We start from the raw sequence: 17,188 nt of genomic DNA on the forward strand, positions 1-17,188 counted from the left end.
GTATTAACTCCTTTAACCTCCTCCGCAGCCCTAAAACCGTTCATTTCTCCTGCATCACAGAAGAGGAAACTGAGGCTTGTAGAGAACGAGTCACTTGCTTCAGGTCCCCAAATGGGGTGATGTGGGAGCTGGGATTCAAATCTAGGTATCCTGACCCTAGGCTCAGAGCTCTTAACCAGCTACTTACCACGGCTGTGGGGATGCCAAGGAGACAGAGCTGAACTGTCTGGGTGACAGAAAACAGAACTGACTGATTTTAGAGACTAGAGAGAGTAGAGGTTTGGTAGTGTCCACCTAGCCCACTTCAGAAATGCTCCCACCCACAGCCGCATGACTCAGAGGACTTGCCAGAGATGTGTGCATTTGTGGTCCCAACTCTGACCCTGCCCTTGGACATGTCTGCAGGTCATTGGAAACCTGCCAGGTGCCCCAAGCTAGGCTAAATGAAGCTGTCTCCAAGAAACCGGGGCCTGAATCCCTGAGTTCCTATTGCTTTTCTACGTCTGTATCCATCAACCCAAACAGATGGCTATTGTCACAATGACAGGACGCAGAAGTGAAGGTTCACAACCTTTTGCTGTTGAAGTAGCTCCCCGTTGCTATGCTCCTGCAGCCTGGTTTGTTCAGTGATTTGGCACATTCCCTGAGATTGGTACCCTGCCAGTTACTTCTTTAATTTGAGCCAGGTTTGCCAGACTTCTGTTTCTTTTAATCAAAGGGTGTTCAGCTAGGACCCTGAACATAGATGTCATAGAATATATCACCTTTAAAAAACGGGAGGGGTGGGGGGGAGGGCACAATATCTCCATCGCTAAATAGTCAGCCCCTTACACTGGGTGCCCATGAGTGTCATTCAGATTGTAGTCTTCAACTGGGCCAACTTCTCTTAGAAACCAGGCAGGTCTATGGAGTGCACACAAACAGTGCCGGAGAGGTCAACCATCGACTGGACAATCACACCGCTGTCAGATTGTAAATAGACATGTGCAAATGCCTTTATAATTGTTCGGAAACAATTTAGGCCTGTTCATGCAGGCCCAAGTTACACAATATTCGTGGGGAGCCTCACCCAACATCTGCTTTCGTGATGGGAGCCAGGATTGGGCCGTTTCCACATTTATGGGTATAAAGCAGCAGAACGGATACTTTCCTCTGCCAATTCTCAGAAAATGAACTCAGCAGCAATGGACAGTTGCACGGCTGGTTCATGGGTTTAGTGTGGGCATCCCATTTTCAGCTGCAATGAAGTCTTCCTAGAAATGGTTTGGCTTTCTAAAAATCTAATAAGTCAGTTAGATGGGAAACTGCCATCAGACAATTGAGGTTACATCACTTTATTCACCTGCTTCCCTGACCTCGTGCAGGAGGATGGCTAACACCATAATTAAACAAAGATGCTGCTGTTTAACTCTAAAGCATGATATATAGAGATGCCCATGCAAAAACTATAGACCTCATGGCATGCAATTCAGAATGTCTGTCTTTGTCACTTTTGAGGAGGGGCATGTGCTTGACATCGGGGTTTTCCTGCTGTCATCATCCCGAGATAGATAGCATTATTTCTCCTGATTGGTAGGCATATATTCCTCCCTTTCAGCTGCTCTGGATGATGACCGCCAGACCCCACCAAGACCCAAGGGCATCCTGTGCCTATCACAGAGCCCGTATATTAAATGTTAGCTCATCCCAAATTCTAACTGCTGGCAGTACCTCAAGTTTGGGTGAATAACCATCAAGCCATTTTCAAATGTCATGGTATATTATTTAGGATTATAGCTCTGCTCAAGCAAAGTGACCCTAAATTACAGTGGCAGAGAGGCAGCAGGATTTTATTTTTCTCACATGGAACAGTTCCTATGAATAGCCCAGCGTGGACGGTTGCTTTGTGCCAGTCATTCAGAGATGCAAGCTCTTACCACCTTTTGGTTCTGCCATTCTGCTAGGAATTGTCCTCATCTGTATGGTCTAAGCTGGGTTGCAGATAAATCCACATTGCAGATCATGGAAAGGGGAAAGGGAGTCCAGGGAAGCTGGCTGATCTCTTAAATTGGAGATGACCTGCAAAGTCAGCTTTCACTCACATCCCATTGGCCTAAACTGAGTTCCAGATCCACATTTAGTTGCAAGGGATTCTGGGTAATGCTGTTTCTACCTGGGAGCTTAGGAACTCAAATTCCACTCTACTGCCATGGAAGAAAGGGAGGATAGATTCTGATGGCTGCCCAGAAGTTTCTGTCACATGTAACAACAGACAGAAAGAGATATTACCTTTACAAATAAGATAAAAGCCACATATTTATTAAGTGCCTACTATGTGCCAGATACTTTTCCTTACATGTGTAAGAAAAATAGTGTTAATGTATGGAGGGTGAAATTATGCAATATTATAAACACATTTTCCACTTTTGAAAGACGTTTGCTCTTTCAGATAGTAGAGAGTAAGTGGAAATGAGGCGAGGTTTTTACCTCCAGATTGCAGGAAAAATATTCGCACCTGTCAAAATCCACCCGCTGGCATTATTGTTGTTCTGTGGGTAAGCACACACAAAAGCTTCTTCTTTATTTGCTTGTTGGTCTCATAAATCATAACTTGCTTGCTGCCTGTTTACGAAGCTTCAGGAAGATCTCTTCAGAGGATGACATTAGATCGTTGAGATTAAATTCAACCTCAAAGGTGGGTTTTCTTTCCAAAATAATTAAGGCAACGAACACAGCAAATTTTGCAGTTATTCCTTTGATATGGTAAGTCACACCATCTTCGGGGTTTGTGTACTCAAAGCAATGAATAATAATATGATGACCAGACTGTGTCAGGTGGTTCTGGTGGTAGTTCTGTGGATGCAGGAAATATTCCAGAGGTACCAGGAACACCTTCTTAACCTCATCAGGATTAGGCTGGGCCTGGAAGTCGTGGTCTACAAACCCTACAACTGGTGTGATGAGTGTATCTTTCTAAAAGCAGAAAACAAAATACACAAATTAAGCAGTGAAGAGAGATTGTTTCAAATGCTAAAGTCATGCCACTCCTCGGCAAGCTAAGAAGACAGGCTGAAACAGTCAATGCATAAGGTGGGTAGGGAGGAGGAAGGACTGGCTGCAGATGTAAACTTTATGTCCCTCATGAAATGGGGAGTGTCTCTGCCCTACCTGAGGCTGCATCTGTGAGATGACTCTGAAATTGGTTATTCTGTGGCCATAAGTTGGTACAGTCTTTTGGAAAGGCAATTTGGCATTATGAGAATGTTGTCCCTTTGACTTAGCAATTGCATTGGTGAAGGTATATCTGTATGATAAATTCCTACCAGTGAGAAAACATACAAGTACAGCAGGTGTTCAAATAACGTTTCCTATGACATAGATGAGATGCTATGGGAACTTAACTTTTGTTTGTTATCAATTTGCCTACGGTAAAATTGGTTTTGTTACACGTCATTTCGCTTAAACTTGCAGAACCTGTCGACAATGTTAAGTGAGGACTTACTGCACAAGACTGAAGCATTATTTGCAATAGCCCCAAACTCTAGTTATCACGCCTCAATTGATAGACATTTAGGGTAGATCAATTATGAGAAAATCCATATAATGGGGTACTATGCAGCCCTTTAAAAATAATGCAATAGACACCTTTCCCTATCAGCATAGACAAGGATGTGCCATCTTACCAATAGGAAAGTAAAGTGACATAGTATTAATTGCGGCATAGTCCCATTTATGGGAAATCATATATGAGTATATAATATATACAGAAGGTGCCAAAAACATGTATACACATATCAAGAAAGGAAAAAATTGTATTAAAATTGTAATAATATACACCGATAACAAAAGATGAACACAAGTCAAGTGCATACATTTTTTTGGCACATCCCCACCCATAAACTATTTTACATAACACATGTTTACATGTGGGGGGATTTCTAATTACAACTGCTTGCAAATGAAGGTAGGGTTCTCTTCAGTGAAAGATTCTACTGGGAATTTTGAGGAGGCCTGGGGTTTGGTATCTACAGGGTCCACAGTACCCAGTTTGAAAACCACTGATATAGTTCCCCTTTCATTTCTGGATGGGGAATGGGGCCCAGACAAGAAAAAGGGCTTGCCCAAGGCCACTTAGCTCACGAGGGGCAAAGTCCACGCAAGAACCGATCTCTTGACCCTTATGTATAGACCCTCAAAGGTCATGTTTGGCCATCCTGAAGACAGTGGATCTACAGGGAGCTCATGAGAGTCTAAGAAACCCAGTTCCATTGCAACCCTTACATCAAACAGAGACGGCACCAGGCAGCAGATGACCTCCACCTGATGAGGACGCAGCCCCACTTCCTCCTGGGCTTCCCGGAGAGCTGTGGCCACATCATCCACATCTGTAGGCTCAGCCTTTCCTCCAGGGAAGCACACTTCCCCAGGGGACCGTCTTAGTTGGGTATCAAAAGAACAGAGCTGCAGTGTGTGATTCCAATTTCGGGACCATTGACTCATTCAACCATATTTACTAAACTTGTATTTTGTACCAGAGACCATTCTTAACACTGTTGGTAATAAGTGGAGAGCATAAGACCAAAACAACAACAAAAAAGCAATATTTTTACTTGAACCCTTTTTTAAAAAAAGAACTTAGAGAACTTCTTCCACTTTAATTTTTCTCTACTTGGCCCCAAAAGATACCATACACATACAAACAGATTTACATTGATGGGAGGGAAAAAGCTGAAAGAATTAAAAACCTGAAACTAATAATAAATACAATAATTTTTAAAATCAAAAAACCAAAATAATAATGAAAAGGGCACTGCTATCAGTAGATAACTTTTATGGAGTGCTCACCACATTCCAGGCATGCTGCTTCACAGGATTTTTTTCACTGAGTCCTCAGAACACTTTTATAAGCTGGTTTTTTTTTTAAGGGTTTTTTTTTTGTTTTTTTAATTAAAGTGAAATTCATATAACATAAAATTAACCATTTTAAAGTGAACAATTCAGTGACATTTAATACATTTACAATGCTCTACAACTACTACCACCATCTAGTTCCAGAACATTTCATCACCCCAAAAGGAGACTCGACCCATGAAGCACTCGATCCCAATCCCCCTCCCTCTCTGCCCTCACACTCTGTTCCTATGCACTTCCCTATCCTGGACATTTCCTACAACTGGACTCAGGCACAATTCTGTGGGTTTTCAAATGTTCTGAGATTTCAACGGCAGGATCTGTTGGTCACCTACCTTCTCTGACCGGAGGGTGAACAACAGATGAAGTTTTCCTTCTTTAGCCAACAATGGTAAAAGGATGGAATATTTATTAGACGACAAGTGAGAATATTTGGTCCCAACGTCATACTTTTGTAAGCGGGCCTTAGCATCATCTATCAAACTGTTTCTAAAATGGAAACAAACCACACCGTTTAGTCACCAGAGTTACGGTAAAACGCTCCTTGTCCTGCCTGTGTTTCTGCTTTGTTGTGTATCTTGAGGTTTACCATTTCTGAGTGTCAGCGTACTTTTCAGTAACATGGCAGAAGGAATAATACCCAAATTGTATGATGGTCGGCAAGATGAAATGAGGCAAACACCATAATAGTCCCCTCCCTTATCTGTGGTTTCGCTTTCCACAGTTTCGTTTACCTGAGGTCAACTGCAGTCTGAAAATATTACGTGAAAAACACACTTTATACATTTTAAATTGCGCGCTGTTCTGAATAGTGTGACAAAATCACACTGTCCCACTGCATTCCACCTGGGACGTGACTCATTCTTTTCTTCAGATTATCTAGGCTGTATATGCTCCCTGCCCATCAGTTACCGTATTTCCCCATGTATAAGACGCTCCCATGTATAATACGCACCTTAATTTGGGGCCCTGAAATTTGAAAAAAAATTGTAGTACATAAAGTTATTGAACTCAAGTTTTATTCATAAAATTCATACAACTCCTCATCACTTGCGGGAAATGCAAGTTAAAAAATCTACAACCACTGTATAAGACGCACCCAGTTTTTAGACCCCAAATTTTTCGAAAAAGAGTGTGTCTTATCCATGGGGAAATACGGTATGTATAATAGTACCTTTCTGGGTTACGAGATCTACTGTCGCAGTGTCGCAGTGCTTGTGTTCAAGTTACCCTTATTTTACTGAATAATGGCCCCAGAGCACAAGCGTAGTGATGCTGGCAATTCGGATATGCCACAGAGAGGCCTTAAGATGAAATCATCCTGGATTTAGGGTGGACCCTGAGTCCAATGACTGGTGAACTTAGGAGAAGAGGACAGGACACAGAGGTAGATACACACAGGAGAGAAAGCCACGTGAAGACGGACACAGAAACTGGATGTGATGCTGCGAGAAGCCGAAGAACACCAGATGCCACCAGAAGCTCAAGAGGCAGGAAGGATCCTCCCCTAGAGCCTTCAGAGGGAGCATGGTCCTGCTGACACCTTGATTTTGGACTTTTAGCTTTTAAAACTGCGGGAGAAGAAATTTCTATTGTTGTAAGCTGCCCAGTGTGTGGCACTTTGTTACAACAGCCCAATAAAGTAACAGTTTGCTTTTAATTTTTCTATGGGAAAGGCAGTTTTGTATAGTGGGCAAAATCAGATGTTTACGTCAGCCAGGACTGGTCTCAAAGTGTTTAGGAATGACTTCTCTGAGCCCTCCTGTCCTCATCTGTGGCACGCTTGAAGGTACCTGTGAGGATTTACTAACATGGTCCATACACTGTGGCTGGTACTCGGCTGGTGGCCCATGAATGGTGAGTACTATCATAAACGTCCTCCTCAATGAGATGAGCAGTTGTTTGCAGGTGGTGTTTGTTATGTTTTGCCTCTTTCTCCGTGGCAGGATGCTTACTACGGTTAGGTAATAGAGAGCTGCAAAAAACGGCCAGAGGACTGCAAGAAAACGGCCAAATGGCTTGAAAAGAATCATGGAATGCTGGCACTGGAGGGGGCTCCTGCCAGCATCCCATGCACACAGGCCCACATCCAGGAGAGGAAACTGGCCGCCCAGTGCGGATGGATGCACTCCACTCAGCGTGGCCTCTAAGAGGCCCCCAGAACTGACCAGAGGGACCAGCAGAAGCAAAAGTCTGCAAAAACGTGCCTGTCCACATTAGGGGCTGGTCCTGGGAATAATCACCATAAAAACACTAATATCAGGAGCCGTCACCGCCCCTGTTCTGAGCATGAGCTCATTCCACACTCTTTCCTTGCTTTTCTCTTTTTATCACAACAGCCCGGCGAGGTGAGCGCATTATCCTGTTCAGGCTCAGAGAGGTTACATAACTGAGGCGCCCAAGGCCACGACTGGAAGTAGCCACAGGGGAACTTGGACCCGGGGTTGCCTGGTGCGGGATCGTGGTTCCTGAGGCTGAGCTCGGGAGACGCCTGAGCGGAACAGGTAAGCGGACTGTACAGGGGGAAACGCTTTGCCCTTGGAGAAGGGGCGTGAACCCATGATGATGGGTGTTATTAACTCAAGTTAGGCAAAGCCCGGCTCTGTTTTGGGCCGGAGAAGTGCGTTGGGGAGGGCTCGGCAAAATCAATAGCAAGCAAAAGGCCCCGGCGACCCGCAGCCCGCGGCCCGCGATCTGTTGGGCCCCGCCACAATCAAGGCTGGGGAGGCTTTACCTGACTGGCTCCGGAGGACAGGGTCGCGACATAGTTCGAGTGAAAGTTTGTTTCCAGTGGGAGGCTCCTAGGAAGCGTTTGGCTGGAAAGGCATGCGCAGAGCGGCACTGGGCCTGGGGAGGGGGAAGGGGCGGGACCGAGCGCTGTAGGCGGAGGACGTGGGCGGGGCAAGGCGTGTGGGCGGGGCTTCCGGGTGGCACCAACCAGTTCAGTTTCTGGCCAGTAATCTGCGCTGCCTCAAGAATGTGAGGCATATGGGGAATTCTGAAGTTGACAACTGTAGAAAAGAGGAGAGAGAAAAAAAGAAAAGAAGATGCAGTGCTGGTGAGTTAAGAGGATTCTGCCACTCGCATTCATGGTTTCTAGAAGGTTAAGTTGGCTTAACTTTTCTGAACAACAGTCATCACGTGTTTACTGAGCGCCTATTATGAGCTGGGTGCAGATCCCACAGAAAGCGAAAAGACATGTCAACTAGGAGAGAGAAAGAGAGAGACATCAAAACATTACATAGATAAAGCAGGGGCCTCTAGTCCTTAGAGAGGGAGAACAGTAACTCAAGCAGATCAGAGAAAGCTTACAAGAGAGAATGGAAACAGAGTGGACCTCGAAAGCAGCTGTCCTCCAAGTGTGGTTCAGGACCTAGGTGCTGTTAAAATATAGCACCCCAGAGCTGCTGGATCAGAAACCCGGGTAAACCCAGCGACCTGTGCTGTAAGGGAATTCCGATGCTCAGAGAGCTGCCGCTCTAAGGCATGTGTGGAAAGTTAAAAAAGGGAAAGGGACAGGGGAGAGCGTTCTAGTAAGAAGGACAAGTTCGTATAAAGACTCAGTGGTGTGCAAAGACCCCAGAAGTGGCAGGACAAGAGCCAGTGAGAGGGAGCCTGGTTGGAGCCTACCACGTAGGAGGTCCGATTTCAGAGGCCTGAGGGCTGTCTGACTTCTCCATCACGCACAGGTGGTGCAATGCCTGAGGCCCACAATAATCTTAGAGGCCCACAAAGATGTTTTAACTTTAGTTTCTTTTAAAACCAGAAGAAAATGAACATAATAGTAAGTACTATATAATAATAAATCCAGCCTAGATTATATTCATCTTTATACCAATGCAGTCATAAACTAGAATTCATTTTATTATTATTTTATGGAGGAAGGGGTTCGTAAGACCAAAATTGACTATGGCCCGTGGAATTTACAGTGTGGCCCTGGGTTGTGGGACAGTTGGGCCACTGAGCTCAGATAGTCACCGGGTGAGTCTGCCAAGGTTGGGAGAGCCCAAACCAAAAGCTTGATGATGTCCTATTATTAACCACATTGGTGTGCTTCATCCTCTGAGCAACCCCATGAAGCAGGGTTATTTCCATAAAGGTTATTACCATCCTCACTTCCCAGATTAGGAAATAATAAATGTCTTGCTTAAGTGCACACAGCTAGGATTCAAGGTTTGATCATTCTGACCCCAGAGTTCATTTATTTCGACATCACCTCTCAGAAACAACTGACCTGTGAATTGTGTGGATCTGATTATGAATGGGGAGATAAATTAACCCCACATCCAATATCCATTGTATACTTACTATGTGCTGGCATGTCTAGAATGTGGCCCCTTGACCCCTAAGGCCCCTTAATCTATTGGGGGTGACAATAAACATGACTGCTAGCTCTAGTAATGAAAAGTGTATTCTCAGCTCTGAGAAGGGAAGGGAGAGTGGTTCAGTAGATTGAACTGGGGGCTAAAAATTGTCTGGGGATTTTAGTTTCTCTTCTTTCGGACAGCCTTTGATTGAATCCTAGATTGGAAGTTGAGTAAACTGAGGCTCAGAGTGGTTGAGTGCTTTGCCTGTGGTCACACAGCAGGTAAACGGTGGAGCCAGCTGTTGATCCTATTCGCTTAGCTGTAGCTGGCACTCTGGTAGGTTTTGAAGGATAGGTGGGATTTCAATGGGGCCAAAATGGGGAAGATGGCATTCTGGCTAGAGAGAACAGCAGAGGCCACACTTTGGTGAAGTCTTGTTCAGAGGGGTAGGTACAAAAAAAGGCTGGAACAAAAAAAAGGCATTTTGCAGAGTAGAGCCCTGGAAAGAGGTAAAAAGGCTTTGGAAGCTACAGCCACATGGAGGTTGTCCTTCTTCCTAAAGGTCTGTGTTTCCCGGAAGATGTCTGTGGAGTGCAAGTGGAAGATGGTTTGGAAGTGGGGAGAGACAGAAGCCAATCAGGGAACTCTTCCAAAAGTCTGGGCTCAAGGAATACACACACACACACACACACACACACACAAGTATATATATGTATATATGGTATATACATACATGTATGTGTGTGTGTATATCACCAAACCTGCAAAACAACACAGGCTTCAAGGTTAACAGGCAGTGTCTTTAGGAGAAATGACTTGTCTCTGTAGCTTTTGCACACAGAATTGTTGGTAGTGACATAATTCTGGAAAATGTGTTGAAGAGAAGCAAAGCTATAAAAAGGTTCAGGCCAGCCTGCAAAGCCAACACCTCCACGTGCAATTCTCTCCAAGAAGCTGTCCCAGGGGCCTGGGTGGACCTTATCTGCAGCCCACCCACCTGGAACCTTTATTTGAACAACCTCATGGCCAGGCCTGGGTGCTGCAGAGATAAAATACCAACCAGCTTTCAGGAACAAAGGATGTCTGGGGAAAAGACCCAAGACAAACAATTGGCTGTAGTGCCAGATAAATTCTCTAATCCAGGAGAGGGGCTAAATGCCCTGGGGAACAGGAGCAGCAGGCAAGCAATTCTGCCTGGGAGGAGGCAGTGGGGCCTGGGTAGGCTGTAGAAAGAGGATTAGATAGATAATAGGCTTCGCTTAGCATTTAGCATTAATTATTTTCCCAAGAAAACCATCCTGAAGAAATGTGTTTCCTTCATTCCTTCCTCAATTTGCAGGAAGGTCTCTAAACTCTTGGAGGGCAGTCTCAGGGGAGGGCCTTCAGATTAAGTCTCACATATCCATCAGAGTATAATGCTTATAATTTCTGGGCATTCATCCTCCACTCATTCCCCCTTCCTCCCCTGCCAAATCAGAGGGAGCTAAGGGGCCATAGCCTTCCCCCCTTTTTGAGGACAGGAAGATGAGGGTGTTCTTTGAGGACTAGGCTTAAACAAGAATATCTGTACAAACGGATCAGCGTCCTCAGCATCAAAATCATTCCGGGGCTGCTTGGACAACTCATTGCCCCAAATTCTACCCTGCAGGTATTTCCCTCAGGGTAGAAGTTTATCCAGGAACATGCATCTCTCAGTAAGCTTCTAGGTGATGCTGTCATAAAGATTAGACTCTGGTTTAAGTGCTCCAAAAAGAGACATTTGATGTTGAGAAGATAAGGTCACCTCCCTGCTCCAAAGAGAAGGGCAGATGGTGGCCACCAGTGCCAGGAGGCACCATCCCTATATAGCATTGGAACAATCTCACTTTCTGGTCTTGGGAATTGGCAACTCGGGTAGGCTAATCTCAGGAGAGGCTCCAGGGGAGGTAAATGACGTGTTTTGTAGAAAGTAGAAAGTGGGCTGGAGTGGACAGAGCCCTGCATAATGTGGTCTTTGCTATTTTTTTTTTTAAGACCCATTACAAATGAAAGAGCTCGCGAGTTCAGGTCAGCACGTTCTCATTGATGCTCATTCTTGGCACGAGACACGGAGCTGGATGCTGGAAATACAGAGGTATGTGACATTTGATTCTCGCTCTAGAGAGATTTAGTGTCAAATATGGTGGTGAGTGACTTTAGTTTACATGAGAATCTCCTGGGGGCTGATTACACATGTAGGTTCTTGGGCTGCAGCCTCAGGGATACTGCTGCAGATGGGCCCAAGCGTGTGCATTTGCAGCCAGACCCTTGATTCTAATTGGTGATTCTGATATAGTCTACACTTGGAAGTGGGGGAGAGTGGAACTTGAACCTGAAAACATAAAATCAAAGAATGGAAATCAGCCAAGCCCAGGAAGTCTAGATAGGCACTTCAGCCAGGAAGTCGGTGACCTGAGACAGCCCTTGATCACTGGCAGTAGATGTGGACTGGGAACGAAAGGTTAGACAGAGGTTACGGGCAACATGCTCCTAGAACTGCCCTGGATTGCAAAAATGTAAATTGCTGGGACTTTATTTTGGGGCGCCGCAAAATGTGATTCTTCAAAGTTTATTCATGGTGTTTTTCATCCATGCATTAATCTTCACTGTGTAACAATAGCACAGATACCAGAGAAGAGCACGATGATGGTGCCAACTTGGGCCAGTGAAGCGACATCCTCCACAACTAGATTGAAGAACAAAACGACAGCAACTTGTCTGTTCCCCTTACCCCAATACCCCAGCACTGTTCCTATCCCCCTAATTCCCCAATAAAAAAAAAAAAATCTTAAAAAAAAAACAAAAAAAAACAATAGCACAGATATATGTTGCCTATTAAAGTGCCTTAAATCTCTGAGTTTCCATGAGCCCGGCCTGCCAAAAACTGACAAAAACCAGTGGGCATGCATCAGTCACGTATTTTATCCCATCGTTGGTTCTCATTTCCGTGCACATTTAGAAATGAGCTAAAGATTAGTGATGTTTGGTGCCTTTACTGTCATGTAATTGCAGTGTAATGGAACAATCAAGTAGGTTTAATTACCAGTCTCAACTGTGCTGGGAAATTTGTAATCTAGATGAAGGTTCGGCCTAGGATGTACGTAATGGCATGACTGTGTCGTACAGAGAGGCGCAGTCTGGTCTCGATTAGCTTGTGAATTAGTTGTGAAATTGGCTTAAGATTTTCCAGTGCACGGAGGAAGCTCAGTGTCTGTGGAAGATGCACAGACTCTACAGGGAATTACCCTCCAAGTCCTCGCCTTGGCCTTGGGGCTGCCCACCGGGAACTCACAGCTCAACCCTGGTTAAACTCCTCCTTTCATAGATGGGTGAGGGGAGGTGGAAATACATCCCTCCCCAAATACAGACGCCACCATTTACCTGGCTTGGTGCCTTGTCCAACCCATTTCATTACATGTCGGCCATCTGTGCTCTGCTCAGAGGAATTATACTCTGGCATGCAGCCCCTCCTGGTGTACCTGGGATAATAAATACCACCGGATGGGCAGAGAGACAGACAGATAGACCCCTTGAGAAGGATGCTGTCCATTTGCTGCTAAACTCTGATTTCACATTTGTCTTGTGGCAGGCTGTCTTAAGTTGGCCACACAATACTCTTGTTGGGAGGAGGGGGTGGGCATTGGTCATTGCTTGAGGTCTTCAGTGGAAGCCAGAACAGAATGCATGATGTCACGGAGTGACTTCAGATCTGATGCTGGAGGACTGTACTTCTAGCAGCGCTGCCCAATAGAACTTCCTGCAGTGATGCAAATGCTCTCTTGTTTGGGCTCCCTGATACAGTGGCCACTAACCAAATGTGGCTGTTGAGCACTGGAAATGTGGCTTGTGTGACTGAGCAACTAAATTTAAATTTTTATTTACTTTTAGGTAATTTAAATAGCCACATGTGTTGTAATTTCTAAGTTCCATCCTGCAACTTTCTTGGAAATATTAGCTAAAGTCCTCCACAAAGGGTGTGCCATAACTGCCAGGTTAAACACATGCTTTGGGGAAAGTTCTTAGAGGTTTCTCCCCAGGGTATTTTGAGGGGATGGAGGATGGAAGCAAGCGTCATTAATTTTTTTCTCTTACAAAGAAAAAAAATAAATGTAAGTGGTTATCCCCAGTAGGCAACCACTCTTATCCCACCCATCTCATCAGTGAGGGATTTGAAACAGGCCTCTAGATTTTCCCAAGACAATAAGCTGTTAGCAACAAAAGGGCTTATTTCTTTGTGCCTGTTACATGGCATGAGCTGTGTTATGTGCTGGACACAATGATTGGATGTCATACCTGTCTTTAAAGACTTAATATTGTGGAGGGGGATGTACAGTATTCCCCAGAGTGCATTCCAAGCAACCTGAGGCCTGTGAAGTGCCCTGTGGGAGGATGCTAATATCAAATGCATTTGATACCTCCTCTCACAGATACATAATCTGTTAATGAGGTTAGGTTTCCAAATTTTGTTTAGCCCCACTTTCCTCTGAGGTACTTGGCCACAGAGTTCCTTTTGCCCCAGTAATCCCCACTGACATTGACCTGAACTGGTGTTTTGTTCAAGGCACTTGGGTTGGTGCCACCTCAGAGTGATGGGTAGATATATAGGGGAAGGATGAATAATTTCCTCCTGGAGGTAAAGTTTCTTTTATCTCATGCAGAAGCCTGGTGATGCTGCCCCAACTAGTACCTAAAATACTGCCATTCCTTAATTCTCTGTTCCCCCACTAAAATCTAAGCTCCAAGAGAGAGGGAGGAAAACATCTTTTTCACTGCCGTGGCCTCAGCACCCAGGTAATCAATACTTATTCCTTGACTGAATATAGATATGAAAAAAACATTTCAACTGGGCTTTAAAGGAGAGGAACGATTGTGATGGGCTAGCATGAAGGTGACATTCATTCTAGAAGGGAGGAGAGGCACTGGGAGAGTTGTATAGAAGGTGGCTTTGGTTAGAGAAAGGTGGGACCCAGTAGTGAGAGGTGACAACACAAGGACATGTTGTGGTCACTCCATGAACATGGAGAGAGAGGAGTGCTGGCCCCCTTCACAGGAGCAACTTCTAAGGGGAGCCACTAGTTGGAGGTCCTTCCATGGCTCTAGAGGGTGTTGGGTTCTTCTCTATTGAGCAAGAGGCAGTGTGGGCTGTGGCCACAGTCTATTTTCTGGAATTCTGGCTAGGTTACCAGCCCACAACATATCCATTGATACACACACACACACACACACACACACACACACATGATATGTACATCATACCTGCTTTTAGAAAATTTTACAAGATTGTGCATTCAAAACGAACCTGCTTCAGTTTATCTGCACGGAGCACAATGCGTGTATAGCATAAAACATGCACACCCAGAGGCTCTCAGAGGATGCCATCCTCATAAACATGTCTCCCCAGGACATTCATTGAGGAGGTGAGTCATCCTTCTGGGAAAGGGCATGGGCTGCCAGACTGGATTTCCTTTCTGCTTTTTCATTCAGAATACGAATGTGCTGTAGAGACAGCGATAAAAAGCAGAGCATGTGTCTTTTGACATTGTTTTTCTTCATAGTTCAACATACATTTTGTTCCCCAAATAGATGCTGGGCAGCTAAATAGCCTAAAGGTGTAGCCTCATGGGAAATGAGATGTTTATAGTTTCTACAATGTGAATCCTGCTCCGACCTTTTAGAGATTAAAATGTACGTTCTGTTTAATATACGTAAAAATCTATCCTCGATCTCACCCTCTACCACTGCAGCCCCAGGGATGCTATAGTTTCTCTTCCCTAACCCCCTGCTGGAGTCACGTGAGTTTTACACACCTTTCTCTAGCACAGAGTCATCACCAACCACCACTTACGCCAAGGGTCTGTGTGTGAGGCGTTGTAGGAAAGCATGTTCATTGGGTTATGCGGTTGGACTTAATGAATCCTCATAACCACTCTCCCAGGTAGAGATGCTTTTCTTTCCTTTTGCAGATGAGCATGCCAAGGCAGAGAGCAGATAAACAGCTAAGTATCATGGAGCAGGTATAGATGGAGCTAGCATTTGCATAAAAGCCATTTCACTCCATTGTCAGCATCCATTCAGTGACATTTTGATCCGTATTGAAAATGATTTTGATGCTTTTTATGTCTACTTTTGTGTCTATTTCATGGCTAGTTAATATATATATATATATGTGTGTGTGTGTGTGTGTGTGTGTGTGTGTGTGTATATATATATATGTGTATATATATATATATATATATATATATATACACCTATATATACATGTGTGTATGAAAACCATCAGATGTCCTTTATTTGTAATGTATGCTCTGCCTATTAAAAAAAAGAAATGGTTTAGGGGGTTTGCCTGATCTTAAAACTAAAAACGACTGGAGAACATGAATCGTATATACTGGAAATGGGAGGAAATTGTAACAGAAGCAGAGGGCCAGATGGAAAGATGTTCACTGCACCTAAGTTTATCTTTGAGCTTCCAGGTAGCCAAGGGAAGGAACAAGAATACATCTTGCTAAACATTTCCAACTTACATTTTCCTTGTAGTGTGTCCACAGATGATGGGCTGTCCTAACCGGTGATGAAAACCAGGTCCCCATCTCTCTCAGCAGGACAGAAGGGGAAATGAGAATAAATCAGTAGCTAAAACTTCATGCTGAGGGTTGGGGGGATTGTGTGTGTGTGTGTGTGTGTGTGTGTGTGTGTGTGTGTGTGTGTGTAACTAATGCTGTTTTCAGGGACCTGACCTTACAAAGTCCTAACTGGCTATAGTCCCGGACTTATTCTAGTACCCTACAGAAGGCCCTACAGAGATTGAACTCCATCCCTGGTAACATCTGATTTAAATAGCTACAGTGTCCCATGAAAGGCAGTGTGTAATCAGAGAGAGCTTTGAAGGAATGAGAGGGGACTGTTATTGTTATCCAGGAGTAATACACATGGGTTGGGTCTGAGTGCACTGGAGTCAGATGGGACTCGGTTCAAATCCTGCCTCAGACTGGCTAGAGGTTTATGCTAGCTAAATAAATAACGGGACCACCTCATCGGCTATTTTAGCACCAGTTGATGTGATATATATAAAATAGGATAGTCCGTGCCTAGCACATAATAAATTATTCATAAATAGTGTCACACATGCTGATTTATAGTGACCTTATTATTGATTATTGACATTATTATTATAATTTATGATGCTTATGGGGATTCAAATGCAACACATCTGCACTGCATGTAGAGACATAACTGTTATTCACCAACTTCTAGTTCTCTTTTTCTTCCTGGACATATGGGAGACTCCTCTTCTAGCTTCTGTTATAGCTAGGCAGAGACACGGACTCACTCTGGCCAATGAAATCTGAGTGGGAGTGATGTGCCTCACTTCCAGATGAGAGAGGAAAAGCCTCAGCTAAGTCTCCGATTTCTGCCCTGTACCAGTATCCTGAAGCTACAGGTTGAAACATCTGTGCCTCAAGATGGTAGCGCTCTATTAGCCTGGGGTCCTGAGTGACTACAAGGACCAGACCACTCTTTGCCCCCTCACATACACAGACCATGCTGGACATATACTGTGAGCATGAAAGAAAAAAAAGAAAACACTGAACATTTCTATATATTTACTAGTTAGCCCATTCTATCTTTAGTAATACAAATTTGCAGTATCCGGAGGCAGATTTGATGCAGTGGAAACAAACATCTCAATTTCTGTTGAAATTAAACTGAGCACTCATAAAATTATGATCATAAGCTTGCTTGCATTCCATTGGTAAATTATAACCTTCCACCTAACAAATGCTGAGGTCATGTTAATAAGAGTGAGATGTTTTTCTGTAATACTACCCATTAAGCAGTTTTCATTTCTATTATGTTGTTTCATTTAGATCTTGGAAATGTCTCTTAAGAGTCAAGTGTGTATTTTGCTACAAATCTATCAAGTAGTACAAAGCCTACATATGCAAATATATGTGTATATATAATGTGTCATA

General features: G+C 44.2%; 1 protein-coding gene and 1 long non-coding RNA gene across 4 annotated transcripts; one reads left to right on the forward strand and one right to left on the reverse strand.

Annotated features, from left to right (window-relative positions):
* Nucleotides 1–2,264: 2,264 nt before the first annotated feature.
* Nucleotides 2,265–7,736, reverse strand: NUDT7 (nudix hydrolase 7). 2 transcript variants are annotated; one of them, XM_019646426.1, is made up of 4 exons: nucleotides 7,625–7,736; nucleotides 5,226–5,379; nucleotides 4,261–4,419; nucleotides 2,265–2,952 (listed from the first exon to the last, which is right to left on the reverse strand). In XM_019646426.1, the coding sequence occupies exons 1-4, from the start codon at nucleotides 7,654–7,656 to the stop codon at nucleotides 2,584–2,586; spliced, it is 714 nt and encodes a 237-aa protein (XP_019501971.1). In that variant the 5' UTR covers nucleotides 7,657–7,736; the 3' UTR covers nucleotides 2,265–2,583. The 2 variants fall into 2 exon arrangements, with proteins under 2 accessions (XP_019501971.1, XP_019501972.1); XM_019646427.1 differs by lacking the exon at nucleotides 4,261–4,419.
* On the forward strand, nucleotides 5,997–11,874 carry LOC109384800 (uncharacterized). 2 transcript variants are annotated; one of them, XR_002124492.1, is made up of 4 exons: nucleotides 5,997–7,394; nucleotides 7,848–7,948; nucleotides 11,211–11,310; nucleotides 11,836–11,874. It is a non-coding gene; the product is annotated as an uncharacterized LOC109384800 (long non-coding RNA). The 2 variants fall into 2 exon arrangements; XR_002124491.1 differs by lacking the exon at nucleotides 7,848–7,948.
* The last annotated feature ends 5,314 nt before the right edge of the window (nucleotides 11,875–17,188 follow it).

This window comes from Hipposideros armiger, unplaced genomic scaffold (genome assembly GCF_001890085.2).
Source record: "Hipposideros armiger isolate ML-2016 unplaced genomic scaffold, ASM189008v1 scaffold_102, whole genome shotgun sequence".
NCBI classification, from domain to species: Eukaryota; Metazoa; Chordata; class Mammalia; order Chiroptera; family Hipposideridae; genus Hipposideros; species Hipposideros armiger.

Coding starts and splice junctions, on each gene's coding strand:
- NUDT7 (XM_019646426.1), bottom strand. CDS start 7,656: ATGTCGCGACCCTGTCCTCCGGAGCCAGTCAG. Junction 5,380..7,624: donor TGTCCTCCGGAGCCAGTCAG/GTAAAGCCTCCC, acceptor TTTCCATTTTAG/AAACAGTTTGATAGATGATG. Junction 4,420..5,225: donor TCACCCTCCGGTCAGAGAAG/GTAGGTGACCAA, acceptor TTTGATACCCAA/CTAAGACGGTCCCCTGGGGA.